Raw genomic sequence first — 27,882 nt, forward strand, 5'->3', positions numbered from 1 at the left:
CCGCAGTACTACATAGAGCCATGACTACATGGAACTCTATTCCGCAGTACTACATAGAGCCATGACTACATGGAACTCTATTCCGCAGTACTACATAGAGCCATGACTACATGGAACTCTATTCCGCAGTACTACATAGAGCCATGACTACATGGAACTCTATTCCGCAGTACTACATAGAGCCATGACTACATGGAACTCTATTCCGCAGTACTACATAGAGCCATGACTACATGGAACTCTATTCCGCAGTACTACATAGAGCCATGACTACATGGAACTCTATTCCGCAGTACTACATAGAGCCATGACTACATGGAACTCTATTCCACAGTACTACATAGAGCCATGACTACATGGAACTCTATTCCACAGTACTACATAGAGCCATGACTACATGGAACTCTATTCCACAGTACTACATAGAGCCATGACTACATGGAACTCTATTCCACAGTACTACATAGAGCCATGACTACATGGAACTCTATTCCACAGTACTACATAGAGCCATGACTACATGGAACTCTATTCCGCAGTACTACATAGAGCCATGACTACATGGAACTCTATTCCACATCAGGTAACTGTACAGTACTACATAGAGCCATGACTACATGGAACTCTATTCCACAGTACTACATAGAGCCATGACTACATGGAACTCTATTCCACAGTACTACATAGAGCCATGACTACATGGAACTCTATTCCGCAGTACTACATAGAGCCATGACTACATGGAACTCTATTCCACATCAGGTAACTGTACAGTACTACATAGAGCCATGACTACATGGAACTCTATTCCACATCAGGTAACTGTACAGTACTACATAGAGCCATGACTACATGGAACTCTATTCCGCAGTACTACATAGAGCCATGACTACATGGAACTCTATTCCACAGTACTACATAGAGCCATGACTACATGGAACTCTATTCCACATCAGGTAACTGTACAGTACTACATAGAGCCATGACTACATGGAACTCTATTCCACAGTACTACATAGAGCCATGACTACATGGAACTCTATTCCACAGTACTACATAGAGCCATGACTACATGGAACTCTATTCCGCAGTACTACATAGAGCCATGACTACATGGAACTCTATTCCACATCAGGTAACTGTACAGTACTACATAGAGCCATGACTACATGGAACTCTATTCCACATCAGGTAACTGTACAGTACTACATAGAGCCATGACTACATGGAACTCTATTCCGCAGTACTACATAGAGCCATGACTACATGGAACTCTATTCCACAGTACTACATAGAGCTCTATTCCACATCAGGTAACTGATGCAGCAGTAGAATCAGTTTGAAAAACACCTTATGGAACAGCAGGGACTGTGGAGCAACACAAACATAGGCACAGACACACACACACACACACATGCTAGCATACGCACTATACACACACACACATGAATTTAGTACTGTAGATATGTGGTAGTGGTGGAGGGGCCTGAGGGCAAACGGTGTCTTGTGAAATCTATGAATGTATTGTAATGTTTTAAAAATTGTATAAACTGCATTAACTTTGCTGGCCCCCAGAAGAGTAGCTGCTGCCTTGGCAGGAACTAATGGGGATCCATAATAAACCCCAGGAAGAGTAGCTGCTGCCTTGACAGGAACTAATGGGGATCCATAATAAACCCCAGGAAGAGTAGCTGCTGTCTTGACAGGAACTAATGGGGATCCATAATAAACCTCAGGAAGAGTAGCTGCTGTGAACTAATGGGGATCCATAATAAACCTCAGGAAGAGTAGCTGCTGTCTTGACAGGAACTAATGGGGATCCATAATAAACCCCAGGAAGAGTAGCTGCTGTCTTGACAGGAACTAATGGGGATCCATAATAATTTTATTTTACCTTTATTTTACTAGGCAAGTCAGTTAAGAACAAATTCTTATTTTCAATGACGGCCTAGGAACAGTGGGTTAACTGCCTGTTCAAGGGCAGAACGACAGATTTTGTACCTTGTCAGCTCGGGGATTTGAACTTGCAACCTTTCGGTTACTAGTCCAATGCTCTATGTCCAATGCTCTATGTCCAATGCTCTAACCAGTAGGCTACACTGCCGCCCCACTAGGCTAAACCTCAGGAAGAGTAGCTGCTGTCTTGCCAGGAACTAATGGGGATCCATAATAAACCTCAGGAAGAGTAGCTGCTGTCTTGACAGGAACTAATGGGGATCCATAATAAACCTCAGGAAGAGTAGCTGCTGTCTTGACAGGAACTAATGGGGATCCATATTAAACCTCAGGAAGAGTAGCTGCTGTCTTGACAGGAACTAATGGGGATCCATATTAAACCTCAGGAAGAGTAGCTGCTGTCTTGACAGGAACTAATGGGGATCCATATTAAACCCCAGGAAGAGTAGCTGCTGTCTTGACAGGAACTAATGGGGATCCATAATAAACCCCAGGAAGAGTAGCTGCTGTCTTGGCATGAACTAATGGGGATCCATAATAAACCCCAGGAAGAGTAGCTGCTGCTTTGGCAGGAACTAATGGGGATCCATAATAAACCCCAGGAAGAGTAGCTGCTGCTTTGGCAGGAACTAATGGGGATCCATAATTAACCCCAAGAAGAGTAGCTGCTGCTTTGGCAGGAACTAATGGGGATCCATAATAAACCCCAGGAAGAGTAGCTGCTGCTTTGGCAGGAACTAATGGGGATCCATAATAAACCCCAGGAAGAGTAGCTGCTGCCTTGGCAGGAACTAATGGGGATCCATAATAAACCCCAGGAAGAGTAGCTGCTGCCTTGGCAGGAACTAATGGGGATCCATAATAAACCCCAGGAAGAGTAGCTGCTGCCTTGGCAGGAACTAATGGGGATCCATAATAAACCCCAAGTAGAGTAGCTGCTGCTTTGGCAGGAACTAATGGGGATCCATAATAAACCCCAGGAAGAGTAGCTGCTGCTTTGACAGGAACTAATGGGGATCCATAATAAACCCCAGGAAGAGTAGCTGCTGCCTTGGCAGGAACTAATGGGGATCCATAATAAACCCCAGGAAGAGTAGCTGCTGCCTTGGCAGGAACTAATGGGGATCCATAATAAACCCCAAGAAGAGTAGCTGCTGCTTTGACAGGAACTAATGGGGATCCATAATAAACCCCAGGAAGAGTAGCTGCTGCCTTGGCAGGAACTAATGGGGATCCATAATAAACCCCAAGAAGAGTAGCTGCTGCTTTGACAGGAACTAATGGGGAACTATAATTCAACCACACCTTTTATTTTTTTACCTTAGCTAGGCAAGTCAGTGAAGAACAAATTCTTATTTTCAATGATTGCTTTGGAACAGTTGGCTAACTGCCTTGTTCAGGGGCAGAATGACAGAGTTGTACCTTGTCAGCTCGGGGATTTGATCTTTCAACCTTTCAGTTACTAGTCCAACGCTCTAACCACTAGGCTACCCTGCTGGTTACTAGTCCAACGCTCTAACCACTAGGCTACGCTGCTGGTTACTAGTCCAACGCTCTAACCACTAGGCTACGCTGCTGGTTACTAGTCCAACACTCTAACCACTAGGCTACGCTGCTGGTTACTAGTCCAACGCTCTAACCACTAGGCTACCCTGCTGGTTACTAGTCCAACGCTCTAACCACTAGGCTACCTGCTGGTTACTAGTCCAACGCTCTAACCACTAGGCTACGCTGCTGGTTACTAGTCCAACGCTCTAACCACTAGGCTACCCTGCTGGTTACTAGTCCAACGCTCTAACCACTAGGCTGCCCTGCTGGTTACTAGTCCAACACTCTAACCACTAGGCTACGCTGCTGGTTACTAGTCCAACACTCTAACCACTAGGCTACGCTGCTGGTTACTAGTCCAACACTCTAACCACTAGGCTACCTGCTGGTTACTAGTCCAACGCTCTAACCACTAGGCTACCTGCTGGTTACTAGTCCAACGCTCTAACCACTAGGCTACGCTTCCGCCAAATACAAATACTTGGAAGAAGCACCTTTGGCAGCGTTTACAGCTGTGAGTCTTTCTGAGTGAGATTCTAAGAGCTTTGCACACCTGGATTGTACAATATTTGCACATTATTCTTCAAGCTCTGTCAAGTTGGTTGTTGATCATTGCTAGACAGCAATTTTCATGTCTTGCCATAGATTTTCAAGACAATTTTTTATTTTTTTATTTTAATCTTTTTATTTTAAGTTAAAACTGTAACTTGGTTGCTCAGGAACATTCACAATGTCTTCTTGGTCAGCAACGCCAGTGTATATCTGTATATTATTCGCCTACCTCCTCATGCCTTTTGCACACATTGTATATAGACTCCCCCTTTGTTTTCTACTGTGTTATTGACTTGTTAATTGTTTACTCCATGTGTAACTCTTTGTTGTATGCTCACACTGCTATGCTTTATCTTGGCCAGGTCGCAGTTGCAAATGAGAACTTGTTCTCAACTAGCCTACCTGGTTAAATAAAGGTGTTCTCAACTAGCCTACCTGGTTAAATAAAGGTGTTCTCAACTTGCCTACCTGGTTAAATAAAGGTGTTCTCAACTAGCCTACCTGGTTAAATAAAGGTGTTCTCAACTAGCCTACCTGGTTAAATAAAGGTGAAATAAAATAAAAAAATTAAAAAAATTACTGAAGACATTTCAGCTTTTATAACTTATATATATATATATATTATAATTTATATATTTTAACGTAATTTGTAAACATTTCAAAATATATAATTTGTCTGACTTTTTGTGTGTGTAGGCCAGTAACAAAACCTTTATTTCATCCATTGTAAATTCAGTAGTCATCTATCTATTCTGAACGCACTGTGTATCCACTCTAACACAAAACCTTTATTTCATCCATTGTAAATTCAGTAGTCATCTATCTATTCTGAACGCACTGTGTATCCACTCTAACACAAAACCTTTATTTCATCCATTGTAAATTCAGTAGTCATCTATCTATTCTGAACGCACTGTGTATCCACTCTAACACTCTAAAGCCTTTATTTACATCCACATCCATTTAGTAGTGAGTCATTTAGCAGACTCTCTGATCCAGAGCCACTATAGTAGTGAGTCATTTAGTAGACTCTCTTATCCAGAGCCACTACAGTAGTGAGTCATTTAGCAGACTCTCTTATCCAGAGCCACTATAGTAGTGAGTCATTTAGCAGACTCTCTTATCCAGAGCCACTATAGTAGTGAGTCATTTAGCAGACTCTCTTATCCAGAGCCACTATAGTAGTGAGTCATTTAGCAGACTCTCTTATCCAGAGCCACTACAGTAGTGAGTCATTTAGCAGACTCTCTTATCCAGAGCCACTATAGTAGTGAGTCATTTAGCAGACTCTCTTATCCAGAGCCACTATAGTAGTGAGTCATTTAGCAGACTCTCTTATCCAGAGCCACTATAGTAGTGAGTCATTTAGCAGACTCTCTTATCCAGAGCCACTATAGTAGTGAGTCATTTAGCAGACTCTCTTATCCAGAGCCACTACAGTAGTGAGTCATTTAGCAGACTCTCTTATCCAGAGCCACTATAGTAGTGAGTCATTTAGCAGACTCTCTTATCCAGAGCCACTATAGTAGTGAGTCATTTAGCAGACTCTCTTATCCAGAGCCACTACAGTAGTGAGTCATTTAGCAGACTCTCTTATCCAGAGCCACTACAGTAGTGAGTCATTTAGCAGACTCTCTTATCCAGAGCCACTATAGTAGTGAGTCATTTAGCAGACTCTCTTATCCAGAGCCACTATAGTAGTGAGTCATTTAGCAGACTCTCTTATCCAGAGCCACTATAGTAGTGAGTCATTTAGCAGACTCTCTTATCCAGAGCCACTATAGTAGTGAGTCATTTAGCAGACTCTCTTATCCAGAGCCACTATAGTAGTGAGTCATTTAGCAGACTCTCTTATCCAGAGCCACTACAGTAGTGAGTCATTTAGCAGACTCTCTTATCCAGAGCCACTATAGTAGTGAGTCATTTAGCAGACTCTCTTATCCAGAGCCACTATAGTAGTGAGTCATTTAGCAGACTCTCTTATCCAGAGCCACTATAGTAGTGAGTCATTTAGCAGACTCTCTTATCCAGAGCCACTATAGTAGTGAGTCATTTAGCAGACTCTCTTATCCAGAGCCACTATAGTAGTGAGTCATTTAGCAGACTCTCTTATCCAGAGCCACTATAGTAGTGAGTCATTTAGCAGACTCTCTTATCCAGAGCCACTATAGTAGTGAGTCATTTAGCAGACTCTCTTATCCAGAGCCACTATAGTAGTGAGTCATTTAGCAGACTCTCTTATCCAGAGCCACTATAGTAGTGAGTCATTTAGCAGACTCTCTTATCCAGAGCCACTATAGTAGTGAGTCATTTAGCAGACTCTCTTATCCAGAGCCACTATAGTAGTGAGTCATTTAGCAGACTCTCTTATCCAGAGCCACTACAGTAGTGAGTCATTTAGCAGACTCTCTTATCCAGAGCCACTCCAGTAGTGAGTCATTTAGCAGACTCTCTTATCCAGAGCCACTATAGTAGTGAGTCATTTAGCAGACTCTCTTATCCAGAGCCACTATAGTAGTGAGTCATTTAGCAGACTCTCTTATCCAGAGCCACTACAGTAGTGAGTCATTTAGCAGACTCTCTTATCCAGAGCCACTCCAGTAGTGAGTCATTTAGCAGACTCTCTTATCCAGAGCCACTATAGTAGTGAGTCATTTAGCAGACTCTCTTATCCAGAGCCACTATAGTAGTGAGTCATTTAGCAGACTCTCTTATCCAGAGCCACTACAGTAGTGAGTCATTTAGCAGACTCTCTTATCCAGAGCCACTCCAGTAGTGAGTCATTTAGCAGACTCTTTTCCAGAGAGACTTAGTAGTGAGTCATTTAGCAGACTCTTTTCCAGAGAGACTTAGTAGTGAGTCATTTAGCAGACTCTTATCCAGGGAGACTTAGTAGTGAGTCATTTAGCAGACTCTCTGATCCAGAGAGACATTTTCAAATTTGTTGGTACTGGTCCCTCGTGGGAATCGAACCCACAACCCTGCCGCTGCAACTGCCAACTGAGCCACACGGGACCAATCAGAATGCATGGATGTAATATCGGAGGAAAAAGCCCTTTCTCCTCCTCTGTGTTTCCCAGCTGTTTAAGCTGCCACCCTGATCCCTCTTTTCTCTCCAGACGGTGTACTCCATGGCTGTGTTTCCATTCCCTCAGCTGGCTGAACTCCGAGAGAAATACACCTACAACATCACCCCCTTCCCCACCTCCAACCCCAACGGCAGGTTGGTCAATGTCCCTACAGCATCACCCCTCCCCCACCTCCAACCCCAGGTTGGTCAATGTCCCTACAGCATCACCCCCTCCCCCACCTCCAACCCCAACGGCAGGTTGGTCAATGTCCCTACAGCATCACCCCCTCCCCCACCTCCAACCCCAGGTTGGTCAATGTCCCTACAGCATCACCCCCTTCCCCACCTCCAACCCCAACGGCAGGTTGGTCAATGTCCCTACAGCATCACCCCCTTCCCCACCTCCAACCCCAACGGCAGGTTGGTCAATGTCCCGTAATGTGTCTATCAGCTGATATCTACAGGCTGGTAAAGTGATGTTGTATCCCAGAGGAGGTCTCTGGGGCTGGTAAAGTGATGATGTTGTGTCCCAGAGGAGGTCTCTGGGGATGGTAAAGTGATGATGATGATGATGTTGTATCCCAGAGGAGGTCTCTGGGGCTGGTAAAGTGATGATGATGTTGTATCCCAGAGGAGGTCTCTGGGGCTGGTAAAGTGATGATGATGTTGTATCCCAGAGGTGGTCTCTGGGGCTGGTAAAGTGATGATGATGATGATGTTGTATCCCAGAGGAGGTCTCTGGGGCTGGTAAAGTGATGATGATGATGTATCCCAGAGGAGGTCTCTGGGGCTGGTAAAGTGATGATGATGTTGTATCCCAGAGGAGGTCTCTGGGGCTGGTAAAGTGATGATGATGATGATGATGATGTTGTATCCCAGAGGAGGTCTCTGGGGCTGGTATAGTGATGATGATGTTGTATCCCAGAGGAGGTCTCTGGGGCTGGTATAGTGATGATGATGTTGTATCCCAGAGGAGGTCTCTGGGGCTGGTATAGTGATGATGATGTTGTATCCCAGAGGAGGTCTCTGGGGCTGGTAAAGTGATGATGATGATGTATCCCAGAGGAGGTCTCTGGGGCTGGTAAAGTGATGATGATGTTGTATCCCAGAGGAGGTCTCTGGGGCTGGTAAAGTGATGATGATGTTGTATCCCAGAGGGGGTCTCTGGGGCTGGTAAAGTGATGATGATGATGTATCCCAGAGGAGGTCTCTGGGGCTGGTAAAGTGATGATGATGATGTTGTATCCCAGAGGAGGTCTCTGGGGCTGGTAAAGTGATGATGATGATGATGTATCCCAGAGGAGGTCTCTGGGGCTGGTAAAGTGATGATGATGTTGTATCCCAGAGGGGGTCTCTGGGGCTGGTAAAATGATGATGATGATGTATCCCAGAGGAGGTCTCTGGGGCTGGTAAAGGGATGATGTATCCCAGAGGAGGTCTCTGGGGCTGGTAAAGTGATGATGATGTTGTATCCCAGAGGAGGTCTCTGAGGCTGGTAAAGTGATGATGTTGTATCCCAGAGGAGGTCTCTGGGGCTGGTAAAGTGATGATGTTGTATCCCAGAGGAGGTCTCTGGGGCTGGTAAAGTGATGTTGATGTTGTATCCCAGAGGAGGTCTCTGGGGCTGGTAAAGTGATGATGGTGTTGTATCCCAGAGGAGGTCTCTGGGGCTGGTAAAGTGATGATGATGTTGTATCCCAGAGGAGGTCTCTGGGGATGGTAAAGTGATGATGATGATGATGTATCCCAGAGGAGGTCTCTGGGGCTGGTAAAGTGATGATGTATCCCAGAGGAGGTCTCTGGGGCTGGTAAAGTGATGATGATGTTGTATCCCAGAGGAGGTCTCTGGGGCTGGTAAAGTGATGATGATGTTGTATCCCAGAGGAGGTCTCTGGGGCTGGTAAAGTGATGATGATGTTGTATCCCAGAGGAGGTCTCTGGGGCTGGTAAAGTGATGATGATGTTGTATCCCAGAGGAGGTCTCTGGGGCTGGTAAAGTGATGATGTTGTATCCCAGAGGAGGTCTCTGGGGCTGGTAAAGTGATGATGATGATGTTGTATCCCAGAGGAGGTCTCTGGGGCTGGTAAAGTGATGTTGATGTTGTATCCCAGAGGAGGTCTCTGGGGCTGGTAAAGTGATGATGATGTTGTATCCCAGAGGAGGTCTCTGGGGCTGGTAAAGTGATGATGATGTTGTATCCCAGAGGAGGTCTCTGGGGCTGGTAAAGTGATGATGATGTTGTATCCCAGAGGAGGTCTCTGGGGCTGGTAAAGTGATGATGTTGTATCCCAGAGGAGGTCTCTGGGGCTGGTAAAGTGATGATGATGATGATGTATCCCAGAGGAGGTCTCTGAGGCTGGTAAAGTGATGATGTTGTATCCCAGAGGAGGTCTCTGGGGCTGGTAAAGTGATGATGTTGTATCCCAGAGGAGGTCTCTGGGGCTGGTAAAGTGATGTTGATGTTGTATCCCAGAGGAGGTCTCTGGGGCTGGTAAAGTGATGATGATGTTGTATCCCAGAGGAGGTCTCTGGGGCTGGTAAAGTGATGATGATGTTGTATCCCAGAGGAGGTCTCTGGGGCTGGTAAAGTGATGATGATGTTGTATCCCAGAGGAGGTCTCTGGGGCTGGTAAAGTGATGATGATGTTGTATCCCAGAGGAGGTCTCTGGGGCTGGTAAAGTGATGATGTTGTATCCCAGAGGAGGTCTCTGGGGCTGGTAAAGTGATGATGTTGTATCCCAGAGGAGGTCTCTGGGGATGGTAAAGTGATGATGATGATGATGTATCCCAGAGGAGGTCTCTGGGGCTGGTAAAGTGATGATGTATCCCAGAGGAGGTCTCTGGGGCTGGTAAAGTGATGATGATGTTGTATCCCAGAGGAGGTCTCTGGGGCTGGTAAAGTGATGATGATGTTGTATCCCAGAGGAGGTCTCTGGGGCTGGTAAAGTGATGATGATGTTGTATCCCAGAGGAGGTCTCTGGGGCTGGTAAAGTGATGATGATGTTGTATCCCAGAGGAGGTCTCTGGGGCTGGTAAAGTGATGATGTTGTATCCCAGAGGAGGTCTCTGGGGCTGGTAAAGTGATGATGATGATGATGTATCCCAGAGGAGGTCTCTGGGGCTGGTAAAGTGATGATGTTGTATCCCAGAGGAGGTCTCTGGGGCTGGTAAAGTGATGTTGATGTTGTAACCCAGAGGAGGTCTCTGGGGCTGGTAAAGTGATGATGATGTTGTATCCCAGAGGAGGTCTCTGGGGCTGGTAAAGTGATGATGATGTTGTATCCCAGAGGAGGTCTCTGGGGCTGGTAAAGTGATGATGATGTTGTATCCCAGAGGAGGTCTCTGGGGCTGGTAAAGTGATGATGTTGTATCCCAGAGGAGGTCTCTGGGGCTGGTAAAGTGATGATGATGATGATGTATCCCAGAGGAGGTCTCTGAGGCTGGTAAAGTGATGATGTTGTATCCCAGAGGAGGTCTCTGGGGCTGGTAAAGTGATGATGTTGTATCCCAGAGGAGGTCTCTGGGGCTGGTAAAGTGATGTTGATGTTGTATCCCAGAGGAGGTCTCTGGGGCTGGTAAAGTGATGATGATGTTGTATCCCAGAGGAGGTCTCTGGGGCTGGTAAAGTGATGATGATGTTGTATCCCAGAGGAGGTCTCTGGGGCTGGTAAAGTGATGATGATGTTGTATCCCAGAGGAGGTCTCTGGGGCTGGTAAAGTGATGATGATGTTGTATCCCAGAGGAGGTCTCTGGGGCTGGTAAAGTGATGATGTTGTATCCCAGAGGAGGTCTCTGGGGCTGGTAAAGTGATGATGTTGTATCCCAGAGGAGGTCTCTGGGGATGGTAAAGTGATGATGATGTATTCCAGTGGTGGTCTAGGTGGCTGGGAGGGTGATGAAGACGAGGATGAAGATGAAGATGCAGTGGTGACAGCAGCGTTGGGATGTTTGGGTCCACTGGGGGGGCTGTTAGCTCCAGAACTACAGCGGTACCAGAGACACATTAAAGGTTGGTCTGACCCCTGACCTCTTACCTATTATCATGTACAGGACCCATACGTCAGCATCTCACTGTTAGTCTACACCTGTTGTTTACCAAGAATGTGACAAATAACATGTGATTTAATCCTCATCAAGAGTTAATGTTTGTACCAGTGTCTCTCTCTACCCCCCCCCCCCCCCACTTGATCCTTCAATCTCTCATTCTCTAAAAGGGTCAAGGCCTTCACACCATTCTTTAGTCTCAACACTGTTAGCACCTTGATGCACTTCTGAGGGAGATTGGAATCAAATCTGTCACTGAACGTGGAATGTTAGTGATTATCTAGTAAGCCAAGTAGACATCCATGAGACTGGACAGAGTAGGTGACCTGTATATACAGAATAAAGACTGGACAGAGTAGGTGACCTGTATATACAGAGTAAAGACTGGACAGAGTAGGTGACCTGTATATACAGAATAAAGACTGGACAGAGTAGGTGACCTGTATATACAGAATAAAGACTGGACAGAGTAGGTGACCTGTATATACAGAGTAAAGACTGGACAGAGTAGGTGACCTGTATATACAGAATAAAGACTGGACAGAGTAGGTGACCTGTATATACAGAATAAAGACTGGACAGCGTAGGTGACCTGTATATACAGAATAAAGACTGGACAGAGTAGGTGACCTGTATATACAGAGTAAAGACTGGACAGAGTAGGTGACCTGTATATACAGAGTAAAGACTGGACAGAGTAGGTGACCTGTATATACAGAATAAAGACTGGACAGAGTATGTGACCTGTATATGCAGAATAAAGACTGGACAGAGTAGATGACCTGTATATACAGAATAAAGACTGGACAGAGTAGGTGACCTGTATATACAGAGTAAAGACTGGACAGAGTAGATGACCTGTATATACAGAATAAAGACTGGACAGAGTAGGTGACCTGTATATACAGAATAAAGACTGGACAGAGTAGGTGACCTGTATATACAGAGTAAAGACTGGACAGAGTAGGTGACCTGTATATACAGAATAAAGACTGGACAGAGTATGTGACCTGTATATGCAGAATAAAGACTGGACAGAGTAGATGACCTGTATATACAGAATAAAGACTGGACAGAGTAGGTGACCTGTATATACAGAGTAAAGACTGGACAGAGTAGATGACCTGTATATACAGAATAAAGACTGGACAGAGTAGGTGACCTGTATATGCAGAATAAAGACTGGACAGAGTAGGTGACCTGTATATGCAGAATAAAGACTGGACAGAGTAGGTGACCTGTATATACAGAATAAAGACTGGACAGAGTAGGTGACCTGTATATGCAGAGTAAAGACTGGACAGAGTAGGTGACCTGTATATGCAGAATAAAGACTGGACAGAGTAGATGACCTGTATATGCAGAATAAAGACTGGACAGAGTAGATGACCTGTATATGCAGAGTAAAGACTGGACAGAGTAGGTGACCTGTATATGCAGAATAAAGACTGGACAGAGTAGATGACCTGTATATGCAGAATAAAGACTGGACAGAGTAGATGACCTGTATATGCAGAATAAAGACTGGACAGAGTAGATGACCTGTATATGCAGAATAAAGACTGGACAGAGTAGATGCACTGGGTTTATACAGAATAAAGACTGGACAGAGTAGATGACCTGTATATACAGAATAAAGACTGGACAGAGTAGATGACCTGTATATGCAGAATAAAGACTGGACAGAGTAGATGACCTGTATATGCAGAATAAAGACTGGACAGAGTAGATGACCTGTATATGCAGAATAAAGACTGGACAGAGTAGATGACCTGTATATGCAGAATAAAGACTGGACAGAGTAGATGACCTGTATATGCAGAATAAAGACTGGACAGAGTAGATGACCTGTATATGCAGAATAAAGACTGGACAGAGTAGATGCACTGGGTTTATACAGAATAAAGACTGGACAGAGTAGGTGACCTGTATATACAGAATAAAGACTGGACAGAGTAGGTGACCTGTATATGCAGAATAAAGACTGGACAGAGTAGATGCACTGGGTTTATACAGAATAAAGACTGGACAGAGTAGGTGACCTGTATATGCAGAATAAAGACTGGACAGAGTAGGTGACCTGTATATAAGGAATAAAGACTGGACAGAGTAGATGACCTGTATATAAGGAATAAAGACTGGACAGAGTAGGTGACCTGTATATGCATAATAAAGACTGGACAGAGTAGGTGACCTGTATATACAGAATAAAGACTGGACAGAGTAGGTGACCTGTATATGCAGAATAAAGACTGGACAGAGTAGGTGACCTGTATATAAGGAATAAAGACTGGACAGAGTAGATGACCTGTATATACAGAATAAAGGCTGGACAGAGTAGATGCACTGGGTTTATATAAAATAAAGGCTGGACAGAGTAGATCCACTGTGTATATATAAAATAACTGAATACCCTTCAAATTAGTGGGTTTGGCTATTTGAGCCACACCCATCGCTGACAGGTGCATAAAATCGAGCACACAGCCATGCAATCTCCATAGACAAACATTAGCAGTAGAATGGCCTTACTGAAGAGCTCAGTGACTTTCAATTTTGCACCGTCATAGGATGCCACCTTTCCAACGAGTCAGTTCGTCAAATTTCTGTCCTGGTCTATATAGAGAAGATGTGTTGGCGTGTGTGATCATCTGTCTGTATAGATACAACGCTCACTACCGAGTTCCAAACTGCCTCTGAAAGCAACGTCAGCACAAGAACTGTTAGTCGGGAGCTTCATGAATTGGGTTTCCATGGCCGAGCAGCCGCACACAAGCCTAAGATCACCATGCACAATGCCAAGCCTTGGCTAGTGTGGACGCCATTGGACTCTGGAGCAGTGGAATCGCGTTCTCTGGAGTGATGAATCATGGTACAGCATATAATGAAATTCTAGATGATTCTGTGCTTCCAACTTTGTTAACAGTTTGGGGAAGGCCTTTCCCGTTTCAGCATAACAAAGCCCCCGTGCACAAAGCAAGGTCCATACAGAAATGGTTTGTTGAGATTGGTGTGGAAGAACTTTACTGGCCTGCACAGAGCCCTGACCTCAACCCATCAAACAACTTTGGGATGAATCGCCCAACATCAGTGCCCGACCTCACTAATGCTATTGTTGCTGAATGGAAGCAAGTCCCCGCAGCAATGTTCCAACATTGGAAAGCCTTCCCAGAAGAGTGGAGGCTGTTATAGCAGCAATGTTCCAACATTGGAAAGCCTTCCCAGAAGAGTGGAGGCTGTTATAACAGCAATGTTCCAACATCTAGTGGAAAGCTTTCCCAGAAGAATGGAGGAGGCTGTTATAGCAGCAATGTTCCAACCTCTAGTGGAAAGCCTTCCCAGAAGAGTGGAGGCTGTTATAGCAGCAAAGGAGGGACCAACTCCATATTAATGCCCATGACTTTGTAATGAGATGATGGCTGAGCAGGTCTCCACATACTTTTACAGTGCAGTGTATGTAGACCTAGAGTCCTGCTCTCTCCTCCAGCAAGGTCCATTAGTTTCATGTAGTGGTAGACAGGACTCCAGCCAGGTCCCATTAGTTTAATGTAGTGGTAGACAGGACTCCAGCCAGGTCCCATTAGTTTAATGTAGTGGTAGACAGGACTCCAGCCAGGTCCCATTAGTTTAATGTAGTGGTAGACAGGACTCCAGCCAGGTCCCATTAGTTTAATGTAGTGGTAGACAGGACTCCAGCCAGGTCCCATTAGTTTAATGTAGTGGTAGACAGGACTCCAGCCAGGTCCCATTAGTTTCATGTAGTGGTAGACAGGACTCCAGCCAGGTCCATTAGTTTAATGTAGTGGTAGACAGGACTCCAGCCAGGTCCATTAGTTTAATGTAGTGGTAGACAGGACTCCAACCAGGTCCCATTAGTTTAATGTAGTGGTAGACAGGACTCCAGCCAGGTCCCATTAGTTTAATGTAGTGGTAGACAGGACTCCAGCCAGGTCCCATTAGTTTAATGTAGTGGTAGACAGGACTCCAGCCAGGTCCATTAGTTTAATGTAGTGGTAGACAGGACTCCAGCCAGGTCCCATTAGTTTAATGTAGTGGTAGACAGGACTCCAGCCAGGTCCCATTTAGTTTAATGTAGTGGTAGACAGGACTCCAGCCAGGTCCCATTAGTTTAATGTAGTGGTAGACAGGACTCCAGCCAGGTCCCATTGGTTTAATGTAGTGGTAGACAGGACTCCAGCCAGGTCCCATTAGTTTCATGTAGTGGTAGACAGGACTCCAGCCAGGTCCATTAGTTTAATGTAGTGGTAGACAGGACTCCAGCCAGGTCCATTAGTTTAATGTAGTGGTAGACAGGACTCCAGCCAGGTCCCATTTAGTTTAATGTAGTGGTAGACAGGACTCCAGCCAGGTCCCATTGGTTTAATGTAGTGGTAGACAGGACTCCAGCCAGGTCCCATTAGTTTAATGTAGTGGTAGACAGGACTCCAGCCAGGTCCCATTGGTTTAATGTAGTGGTAGACAGGACTCCAGCCAGGTCCATTAGTTTAATGTAGACAGGACTCCAGCCAGGTCCCATTAGTTTAATGTAGTGGTAGACAGGACTCCAGCCAGGTCCCATTAGTTTAATGTAGTGGTAGACAGGACTCCAGCCAGGTCCCATTAGTTTAATGTAGTGGTAGACAGGACTCCAGCCAGGTCCCATTAGTTTAATGTAGACAGGACTCCAGCCAGGTCCCATTAGTTTAATGTAGTGGTAGACAGGACTCCAGCCAGGTCCCATTAGTTTAATGTAGTGGTAGACAGGACTCCAGCCAGGTCCCATTAGTTTAATGTAGTGGTAGACAGGACTCCAGCCAGGTCCCATTAGTTTAATGTAGTGGTAGACAGGACTCCAGCCAGGTCCATTAGTTTCATGTAGTGGTAGACAGGACTCCAGCCAGGTCCATTAGTTTCATGTAGTGGTAGACAGGACTCCAGCCAGGTCCCATTAGTTTAATGTAGTGGTAGACAGGACTCCAGCCAGGTCCCATTAGTTTAATGTAGACAGGACTCCAGCCAGGTCCCATTAGTTTAATGTAGACAGGACTCCAGCCAGGTCCCATTAGTTTAATGTAGTGGTAGACAGGACTCCAGCCAGGTCCCATTAGTTTAATGTAGTGGTAGACAGGACTCCAGCCAGGTCCCATTAGTTTAATGTAGACAGGACTCCAGCCAGGTCCCATTAGTTTAATGTAGACAGGACTCCAGCCAGGTCCCATTAGTTTAATGTAGACAGGACTCCAGCCAGGTCCCATTAGTTTAATGTAGACAGGACTCCAGCCAGGTCCCATTAGTTTAATGTAGACAGGACTCCAGCCAGGTCCCATTAGTTTAATGTAGACAGGACTCCAGCCAGGTCCCATTAGTTTAATGTAGACAGGACTCCAGCCAGGTCCCATTAGTTTAATGTAGACAGGACTCCAGCCAGGTCCCATTAGTTTAATGTAGACAGGACTCCAGCCAGGTCCCATTAGTTTAATGTAGACAGGACTCCAGCCAGGTCCCATTAGTTTAATGTAGACAGGACTCCAGCCAGGTCCCATTAGTTTAATGTAGACAGGACTCCAGCCAGGTCCCATTAGTTTAATGTAGACAGGACTCCAGCCAGGTCCCATTAGTTTAATGTAGACAGGACTCCAGCCAGGTCCCATTAGTTTAATGTAGACAGGACTCCAGCCAGGTCCCATTAGTTTAATGTAGACAGAAATCCAGCCAGGTCCCATTAGTTTAATGTAGACAGGACTCCAGCCAGGTCCCATTCGTTTAATGTAGACAGGACTCCAGCCAGGTCCCATTAGTTTAATGTAGACAGGACTCCAGCCAGGTCCCATTAGTTTAATGTAGACAGGACTCCAGCCAGGTCCCATTAGTTTAATGTAGACAGGACTCCAGCCAGGTCCCATTAGTTTAATGTAGACAGGACTCCAGCCAGGTCCCATTAGTTTAATGTAGACAGGACTCCAGCCAGGTCCCATTAGTTTAATGTAGACAGGACTCCAGCCAGGTCCATTAGTTTAATGTAGACAGGACTCCAGCCAGGTCCCATTAGTTTAATGTAGACAGGACTCCAGCCAGGTCCCATTAGTTTAATGTAGTGGTAGACAGGACTCCAGCCAGGTCCCATTAGTTTCATGTAGTGGTAGACAGGACTCCAGCCAGGTCCATTAGTTTCATGTAGTGGTAGACAGGACTCCAGCCAGGTCCATTAGTTTAATGTAGTGGTAGACAGGACTCCAACCAGGTCCCATTAGTTTAATGTAGTGGTAGACAGGACTCCAGCCAGGTCCCATTAGTTTAATGTAGTGGTAGACAGGACTCCAGCCAGGTCCCATTAGTTTAATGTAGTGGTAGACAGGACTCCAGCCAGGTCCATTAGTTTAATGTAGTGGTAGACAGGACTCCAGCCAGGTCCCATTAGTTTAATGTAGTGGTAGACAGGACTCCAGCCAGGTCCCATTTAGTTTAATGTAGTGGTAGACAGGACTCCAGCCAGGTCCCATTAGTTTAATGTAGTGGTAGACAGGACTCCAGCCAGGTCCCATTGGTTTAATGTAGTGGTAGACAGGACTCCAGCCAGGTCCCATTAGTTTCATGTAGTGGTAGACAGGACTCCAGCCAGGTCCATTAGTTTAATGTAGTGGTAGACAGGACTCCAGCCAGGTCCATTAGTTTAATGTAGTGGTAGACAGGACTCCAGCCAGGTCCCATTTAGTTTAATGTAGTGGTAGACAGGACTCCAGCCAGGTCCCATTGGTTTAATGTAGTGGTAGACAGGACTCCAGCCAGGTCCCATTAGTTTAATGTAGTGGTAGACAGGACTCCAGCCAGGTCCCATTGGTTTAATGTAGTGGTAGACAGGACTCCAGCCAGGTCCATTAGTTTAATGTAGACAGGACTCCAGCCAGGTCCCATTAGTTTAATGTAGTGGTAGACAGGACTCCAGCCAGGTCCCATTAGTTTAATGTAGTGGTAGACAGGACTCCAGCCAGGTCCCATTAGTTTAATGTAGTGGTAGACAGGACTCCAGCCAGGTCCCATTAGTTAATGTAGACAGGACTCCAGCCAGGTCCCATTAGTTTAATGTAGTGGTAGACAGGACTCCAGCCAGGTCCCATTAGTTTAATGTAGTGGTAGACAGGACTCCAGCCAGGTCCCATTAGTTTAATGTAGTGGTAGACAGGACTCCAGCCAGGTCCCATTAGTTTAATGTAGTGGTAGACAGGACTCCAGCCAGGTCCATTAGTTTCATGTAGTGGTAGACAGGACTCCAGCCAGGTCCATTAGTTTCATGTAGTGGTAGACAGGACTCCAGCCAGGTCCCATTAGTTTAATGTAGTGGTAGACAGGACTCCAGCCAGGTCCCATTAGTTTAATGTAGACAGGACTCCAGCCAGGTCCCATTAGTTTAATGTAGACAGGACTCCAGCCAGGTCCCATTAGTTTAATGTAGTGGTAGACAGGACTCCAGCCAGGTCCCATTAGTTTAATGTAGTGGTAGACAGGACTCCAGCCAGGTCCCATTAGTTTAATGTAGACAGGACTCCAGCCAGGTCCCATTAGTTTAATGTAGACAGGACTCCAGCCAGGTCCCATTAGTTTAATGTAGACAGGACTCCAGCCAGGTCCCATTAGTTTAATGTAGACAGGACTCCAGCCAGGTCCCATTAGTTTAATGTAGACAGGACTCCAGCCAGGTCCCATTAGTTTAATGTAGACAGGACTCCAGCCAGGTCCCATTAGTTTAATGTAGACAGGACTCCAGCCAGGTCCCATTAGTTTAATGTAGACAGGACTCCAGCCAGGTCCCATTAGTTTAATGTAGACAGGACTCCAGCCAGGTCCCATTAGTTTAATGTAGACAGGACTCCAGCCAGGTCCCATTAGTTTAATGTAGACAGGACTCCAGCCAGGTCCCATTAGTTTAATGTAGACAGGACTCCAGCCAGGTCCCATTAGTTTAATGTAGACAGGACTCCAGCCAGGTCCCATTAGTTTAATGTAGACAGGACTCCAGCCAGGTCCCATTAGTTTAATGTAGACAGGACTCCAGCCAGGTCCCATTAGTTTAATGTAGACAGGACTCCAGCCAGGTCCCATTAGTTTAATGTAGACAGAAATCCAGCCAGGTCCCATTAGTTTAATGTAGACAGGACTCCAGCCAGGTCCCATTCGTTTAATGTAGACAGGACTCCAGCCAGGTCCCCATTAGTTTAATGTAGACAGGACTCCAGCCAGGTCCCATTAGTTTAATGTAGACAGGACTCCAGCCAGGTCCCATTAGTTTAATGTAGACAGGACTCCAGCCAGGTCCCATTAGTTTAATGTAGACAGGACTCCAGCCAGGTCCCATTAGTTTAATGTAGACAGGACTCCAGCCAGGTCCCATTAGTTTAATGTAGACAGGACTCCAGCCAGGTCCCTTAGTTTTAATGTAGACAGGACTCCAGCCAGGTCCCATTAGTTTAATGTAGTGGTAGACGGGGTTATCTGGGAAGGTGTCATGTCAGCTGCTGTTGATGTCAGACCTGAAAACACAGGAACAGCTGTGTCTCTCTACATGGTGTCAACACTGAGGTAATTTCCGAGGTGATAATTGAATCTCTCCTCTCCAGACCAGCGTGGGGGGGAGCAGGGCGGTAACATGGCAGACCTGAGTCCCGGGGCGGTGGATGGTGGCGGCAGAGCGGAGCATCAAGCGGCCATCAACAGCATGCTGCAGGAGAGGATGAGTACTGACATCAGCGCTCTGAAGAAACAATACTCACGTATCAAGAGACATCAGCAACAACAGGCCAGGCAGCTGTACATACACACAGGTAACACACTGTCAACTCTACACACACACTGTCAACTCTACACAACAACAGGCCAGGCAGCTGTACATACACACAGGTAACACACTGTCAACTCTACACACACACACTGTCAACTCTACACAACAACAGGCCAGGCAGCTGTACACACACAGAGGTAACACACTGTCAACTCTACACAACAACAGGCCAGGCGGCTGTACATACACACAGGTAACACACTGTCAACTCTACACACACACTGTCAACTCTACACACACACACACTGTCAACTCTACACACACACACACACACACACACACACACACACACACACACACACACACACACACACACACACACACAGGTAACACACTGTCAACTCTACACACACACACACACACACACACACAGGTAACACACTGTCAACTCTACACAACAACAGGCCAGGCAGCTGTACACACACACAGGTAACACACTGTCAACTCTACACACACACACTGTCAACTCTACACAACAACAGGCCAGGCAGATGTACACACACAAAGGTAACACACTGTCAACTCTACACAACAACAGGCCAGGCAGCTGTACACACACACAGGTAACACACTGTCAACTCTACACACACACACTGTCAACTCTACACAACAACAGGCCAGGCAGATGTACAGACACACAGGTAACACACTGTCAACTCTACACAACAACAGGCAGGCAGCAGTACATACACACAGGTAACACCACTGTCAACTCTACACACACACACGCCCACAGGTAACACACTGTCAACTCTATACACACACACACACACACACACACACACACACACACACACAACACACACACACACACACACACACACACACACACACACACACACGTATATTGATCCGTATACCACGGGTATTACAAAGCATTTATTTATACTGTTATAATTATGTTGGTAACCACCAACACATCTGTATACATCTATACAGACAGATGGTCACACCAACACATCTGTATACATCTATACAGACAGATGGTCACACCAACACATCTGTATACATCTATACAGACAGATGGTCACACCAACAACATCTGGTCCCTATACATCTATACAGACAGATGGTCACACCAACACATCTGTATACATCTATACAGACAGATGGTCCACACCAACACATCTGTATACATCTATACAGACAGATGGTCACACCAACACATCTGTATACATCTATACAGACAGATGGTCACACCAACACATCTGTATACATCTATACAGACAGATGGTCACACCAACACATCTGTATACATCTATACAGACAGATGGTCACACCAACACATCTGTATACATCTATACAGACAGATGGTCACACCAACACATCTGTATACATCTATACAGACAGATGGTCACACCAACACATCTGTATACATCTATACAGACAGATGGTCACACCAACACATCTGTATACATCTATACAGACAGATGGTCACACCAACACATCTGTATACATCTATACAGACAGATGGTCACACCAACACATCTGTATACATCTATACAGACAGATGGTCACACCAACACATCTGTATACATCTATACAGACAGATGGTCACACCAACACATCTGTATACATCTATACAGACAGATGGTCACACCAACACATCTGTATACATCTATACAGACAGATGGTCACACCAACACATCTGTATACATCTATACAGACAGATGGTCACACCAACACATCTGTATACATCTATACAGACAGATGGTCACACCAACACATCTGTATACATCTATACAGACAGATGGTCACACCAACACATCTGTATACATCTATACAGACAGATGGTCACACCAACACATCTGTATACATCTATACAGACAGATGGTCACACCAACACATCTGTATACATCTATACAGACAGATGGTCACACCAACACATCTGTATACATCTATACAGACAGATGGTCACACCAACACATCTGTATACATCTATACAGACAGATGGTCACACCAACACATCTGTATACATCTATACAGACAGATGGTCACACCAACACATCTGTATACATCTATACAGACAGATGGTCACACCAACACATCTGTATACATCTATACAGACAGATGGTCACACCAACACATCTGTATACATCTATACAGACAGATGGTCACACCAACACATCTGTATACATCTATACAGACAGATGGTCACACCAACACATCTGTATACATCTATACATAACAAAGACAGATGCAGTCACACCAACACATCTGTATACATCTATACAGACAGATGGTCACACCAACACATCTGTATACATCTATACAGACAGATGGTCACACCAACACATCTGTATACATCTATACAGACAGATGGTCACACCAACACATCTGTATACATCTATACAGACAGATGGTCACACCAACACATCTGTATACATCTATACAGACAGATGGTCACACCAACACATCTGTATACATCTATACAGACAGATGGTCACACCAACACATCTGTATACATCTATACAGACAGATGGTCACACCAACACATCTGTATACATCTATACAGACAGATGGTCACACCAACACATCTGTATACATCTATACGGACAGATGGTCACACCAACACATCTGTATACATCTATACGGACAGATGGTCACACCAACACATCTGTATACATCTATACGGACAGATGGTCACACCAACACATCTGTATACATCTATACGGACAGATGGTCACACCAACACATCTGTATACATCTATACGGACAGATGGTCACACCAACACATCTGTATACATCTATACGGACAGATGGTCACACCAACACATCTGTATACATCTATACGGACAGATGGTCACACCAACACATCTGTATACATCTATACGGACAGATGTGGTGGTGTCTATAGATGGATAGATTGAGGAGGTGTTTGTGACCGTCTCTCTGTCAGGAAGCAGCAGGCTCTGGAACGGAGGGGGGTTTCTGGGCTGCTGTTAGCTGGTCTGGGGTTAGGATCTGCTGTTAGCTGGTCTGGGGTCAGGATCTGCTGTTAGCTGGTCTGGGGTCAGGATCTGCTGTTAGCTGGTCTGGGGTCAGGATCTGCTGTTAGCTGGTCTGGGGTCAGGATCTGCTGTTAGCTGGTCTGGGGTCAGGATCTGCTGTTAGCTGGTCTGGGGTCAGGATCTGCTGTCAGCTGGTCTGGGGTCAGGATCTGCTGTCAGCTGGTCTGGGGTCAGGATCTGCTGTCAGCTGGTCTGGGGTCAGGATCTGCTGTCAGCTGGTCTGGGGTCAGGATCTGCTGGTCTGGGGTCAGGATCTGCTGGTCTGGGGTTAGGATCTGCTGTTGGCTGGTCTGGGGTTGGATGGTGTTGGCCTGGGGTTGGATGGTGTTGGCCTGGGGTTGGATGGTGCTGGCCTGGGTTGGATGGTGCTGGCCTGGGTTGGATGGTGCTGGCTCTTATCTGTGACTGACAGAAGAGTGTCAGTCTGTCTTTCCTGTTGGCTCCCCATCTGAACACGGCATCACTTAATAGCGATCTACTACTTGTGTAACAGACTTCCATTGGATTTGGCTCCCGAGCTTCTATTCCCCAAACTATTTTTCTAACTCCCAGATGTGTCTGTCTTCAGTAATCAGGACTCAAAGCTCCTTATAACCCAAAGCAGTATTTTATGTAACTCTGTAAGCTTCTTCATCTTGTTCCCATGATAAATGTAAGCTCTGTGCTGAGGTCTGAGGTTGAGCCAGAGCCAGATTGTTGTCTTAATGCTAGATGTTTCTTATTGCTGCATGTGGAATCCTCTTTATATTCACGTCATGCTATGGTGTTATTATTGTCCTGCTGCTGCAGTAGGCAGACAGAACATTGACCTGTGTGTGTTCTCTCTGTAGATAGATGTCCAGCCACCAGCGTGTTAGCATCTCAGCTACATCCTTCTCCTGTCGTCAACCACCTGTTGCTAGGCAGGAAGCCCAGGAACAGCCTGAAACACCCTCCCTCCAGCCTGCGAGGTGTCCCCCTGCCTCAGGCACAGTCCAGCCCTGCCACCCCTGGCCCCGCCCCTAACCCCACCCCTAGCGGGGAGAGGGGGAGGAACAGACTGGTATCTCAGGCTGAAGACTGTCAGAGCAGGGTGGGGTCCCCCTGGCGTGCCCACGTACGTGCCCACCGCAGGAACATATCCCGGGCACGGGTACAGCTAGGGTATGGAGACATGGAGGATAGACACCCTCATCAGGCGGAGGAGGACAGACACCCTCATCAGGCGGAGGAGGACAGACACCCTCATCAGGCGGAGGAGGACAGACACCCTCATCAGGCGGAGGAGGACAGACACCCTCATCAGGCGGAGGAGGACAGACACCCTCATCAGGCGGAGGAGGACAGACACCCTCATCAGGCGGAGGAGGACAGACACCCTCATCAGGCGGAGGAGAGAGATGGAGTGGGTGAGGGAAAGGCTGATGATGAGGGTAGTCACCTCCCTGTGTCTCCTGCCCAGGCCTCCAGTAAGGAGGTGCCAGCTGTGGTGGAAGAGGAGGAGCACCTGTTGTCTCTAGAGCTGGACTCTGGATCAGAACTAAACCAGACCCCACCTCCACTACCCTCCTCTCCTAGAGAGACTGACCCAGACACACTACCCTCCTCTCCTAGAGAGACTGACCCAGACACACTACCCTCCTCTCCTAGAGAGACTGACCCAGACACACTACCCTGCTCTCCTAGAGAGACTGACCCAGACACACTACCCTCCTCTCCTAGAGAGACTGACCCAGACACACTACCCTCCTCTCCTAGAGAGACTGACCCAGACACACTACCCTCCTCTCCTAGAGGGACTGACCCAGACACACTACCCTCCTCTCCCACCATCCCAGAGCTGCCTGTCCTGCCTCCTCTTCCTCGACCACCCTCATCACACCACCACCACCATCAACAGTCTGACCCTTTAATCTCCTCTCAGAACATCTACTGTATGAGACTCTCTCCTGGTAGCCCTGTTACCCTCACTAACCCCCCTCCCCCTGTTACCCTCACTAACCCCCCTCCCCCTGTTACCCTCACTAACCCCCCACCCCCTGTTACCCTCCCTAACCCTCCTCCTCCTGTTACCCTCCCTAACCCTCCTCCTCCTGTTACCCTCTCTAACCCCCCTCCCTCTGTTACCCTCTCTAACCCCCCTCCTCCTGTTACCCTCTCTAACCCCCCTACTCCTGTTACCCTCTCTAACCTCCCTACTCCTGTTACCCTCTCTAACCCCCCTCCTCCTACTCCCCTCTCTAACCCCCCTCCTCCTGGTACCCTCACTAACCCCCCTCCTCCCCTCTCTATCCCTCCTCCCCTTACTAACCCCCCTACTCCTGTTAACCTCTCTAACCCTCCTCCTCCCCTCTCTAACCCCCCTCCTCCCCTCTCTAACCCCCCTACTACCCTCACTAACCCTCCTCCTGGTACCCTCTCTAACCCCCCTACTACCCTCACTAACCCTCCTCCTGTTACCCTCACTAACCCTCCTCCCCCTACTCCCCTCTCTAACCCCCCTCCTCCTGGTACCCTCACTAACCCACTTCCTCCCCTCTCTATCCCTCCTCCCCTCTCTAACCCCCCTCCTCCCCTCACTAAGCCTCCTCCTGGTACCCTCTCTAACCCCCCTACTCCCCTCTCTAACCCCCCTACTCCTGTTACTCCCCCTACTCCCCTCTCTAACCCCCCTACTACCCTCACTAACCCTCCTCCTGGTACCCTCACTAACCCTCCTCCTGGTACCCTCTCTAACCCCCCTACTCCCCTCTCTAACCCCCCTACTCCTGTTACCCTCTCCAACCCCCCTCCTACACTCTCTAACCCCCCTACTACCCTCACTAAGCCTCCTCCTGGTACACTCTCTAACCCCCCTACTCCCCTCTCTAACCCCCCTACTCCTGTTACCCCCCCTCCTCCCCTCTCTAACCCCCCTACTCCCCTCTCTAACCCCCCTACTACCCTCACTAACCCTCCTCCTGGTACCCTCACTAACCCTCCTCCTGGTACCCTCTCTAACCCCCCTACTCCCCTCTCTAACCCCCCTACTCCTGTTACCCTCTCCAACCCCCCTCCTACCCTCTCTAACCCCCCTCCTACCCTCACTAACCCCCCTACTCCCGTCTCTAACCCCCCTACTCCTGTTACCCTCACTAACCCCCCTACTCCCGTCTTTAACCCCCCTACTCCCCTCTCTAACCCCCATACTCCTGGTACACCGCTATCCCCCTCCCTCCCTCTCTTCTGCCCCCCCACGCCCCAGGACCAACCCGGGGCCACCCCCCAGCAGGTGTTCTCTCCCTCCCTCCCTCTCTCCTGCCCCTCCACCCCCCAGCAGGTGTTCTCTCCCTTCCCGAGTGTGAAACAGCACAGGAGGTCAGCTGCAGCCCGTAACCTGGGTCTCTACGGTCCCACAGCCAGAACCCCCACAGTTCACTTCCCTCAGCTCAGCCTGAACCGTCCCTCCTCCACTCTCTCCACCAGGAAGCGCTAGAGGCCACGCTTCACTGACTGACTGGCTCTGGAAAATATACAGCCAGATTCTCTCTGATGGTCTGGATCTGTGGCATTGGGACAGGGGACTGTACCTGAGAGGAACAGGCAGGGACAGTATCAGCTATGGTCTGATCCACTGCTGTAGTTAGGCCCTTAACTCTTCACAGTGTAGGCCACTCCCCTCTCAACCACTGGGAGAGGAAGAGCTGCTATGAAACCCACTATGTTGTAGTCATCTCCCTGCAGGAAGCTGTAAACTGGGTCTGTCTGGCTGAATGTCATCATGGGACATCTCTGTCCACTCACCTTCTCTTCCAGGTCAAGTTCTCTTCACCATAACACAATGTTGAACCCTTAAAGCTCCTTCCTCCTCTCAGCTGATTTCTGTTTCCACTTCCTGTCTGCCTGTTACTTCCTGTCAATGTCTCTCCACAGTAAGACTCCATACTGAAAGATCCATAGACCATATCATGCCATTGATCTGATTGTATTGTTGGTAAATGAACCCCCACCATCCTGGTGTCAGAGGTCACTGCACTCCTAATAAAGAAGGTGAAAGGATGCTGTCGGCTGTTTCATTTTATCTTGGTAAGAGCTCCATTCAATGTTCTGAGACGATAACACAGACCTTCCATGCTACAGGTTGACCGTCTCGCCCGGTTTCAGAGCTTTAGCGAGCTTGAAATGTACAAGTACTTTCCCATTGAGCAGATATATGCAGCGTCTCCACTAACGTTGCCTTTAAACTTCAGTAACACTGTAGCTCTGAACTCAGGGTTATAACACTGTAGCTCTGAACTCAGGGTTATAACACTGTAGCTCTGAACTCAGGGTTATAACACTGTAGCTCTGAACTCAGGGTTATAACACTGTAGCTCTGAACTCAGGGTTATAACACTGTAGCTCTGAACTCAGGGTTATAACACTGTAGCTCTGAACTCAGACCATATAACACTGTAGCTCTGAACTCAGACCATATAACACTGTAGCTCTGAACTCAGACCATATAACACTGTAGCTCTGATCTCAGGGTTATAACACTGTAGCTCTGAACTCAGACCATATAACACTGTAGCTCTGAACTCAGACCATATAACACTGTAGCTCTGAACTCAGGGTTATAACACTGTAGCTCTGAACTCAGACCATATAACACTGTAGCTCTGAACTCAGGGTTATAACACTGTAGCTCTGAACTCAGACCATATAACACTGTAGCTCTGAACTCAGACCATATAACACTGTAGCTCTGAACTCAGACCATATAACACTGTAGCTCTGAACTCAGACCATATAACACTGTAGCTCTGAACTCAGGGTTATAACACTGTAGCTCTGAACTCAGGGTTATAACACTGTAGCTCTGAACTCAGGGTTATAACACTGTAGCTCTGAACTCAGACCATATAAC

General features: G+C 46.9%; 1 protein-coding gene across 1 annotated transcript in view; it reads left to right on the top strand.

Moving 5' to 3' along the window:
* Positions 1 to 26,469, top strand: part of tbc1d30 (TBC1 domain family, member 30) — a 74,754-nt gene extending 48,285 nt beyond the window's left edge. The window contains exons 10-14 of the mRNA XM_031815243.1: positions 7,176 to 7,279; positions 11,000 to 11,139; positions 19,784 to 19,987; positions 23,846 to 25,035; positions 26,239 to 26,469. Coding sequence (XP_031671103.1) covers positions 7,176 to 7,279; positions 11,000 to 11,139; positions 19,784 to 19,987; positions 23,846 to 25,035; positions 26,239 to 26,469 — 1,869 coding nt within the window. The remainder of the gene's footprint in view (positions 1 to 7,175; positions 7,280 to 10,999; positions 11,140 to 19,783; positions 19,988 to 23,845; positions 25,036 to 26,238) is intronic.
* Positions 26,470 to 27,882: the final 1,413 nt, after the last annotated feature.

The sequence above is a fragment of the Oncorhynchus kisutch genome, unplaced genomic scaffold (assembly GCF_002021735.2).
Source record: "Oncorhynchus kisutch isolate 150728-3 unplaced genomic scaffold, Okis_V2 Okis09a-Okis19a_hom, whole genome shotgun sequence".
In the NCBI taxonomy this organism is placed as follows: domain Eukaryota; kingdom Metazoa; phylum Chordata; class Actinopteri; order Salmoniformes; family Salmonidae; genus Oncorhynchus; species Oncorhynchus kisutch.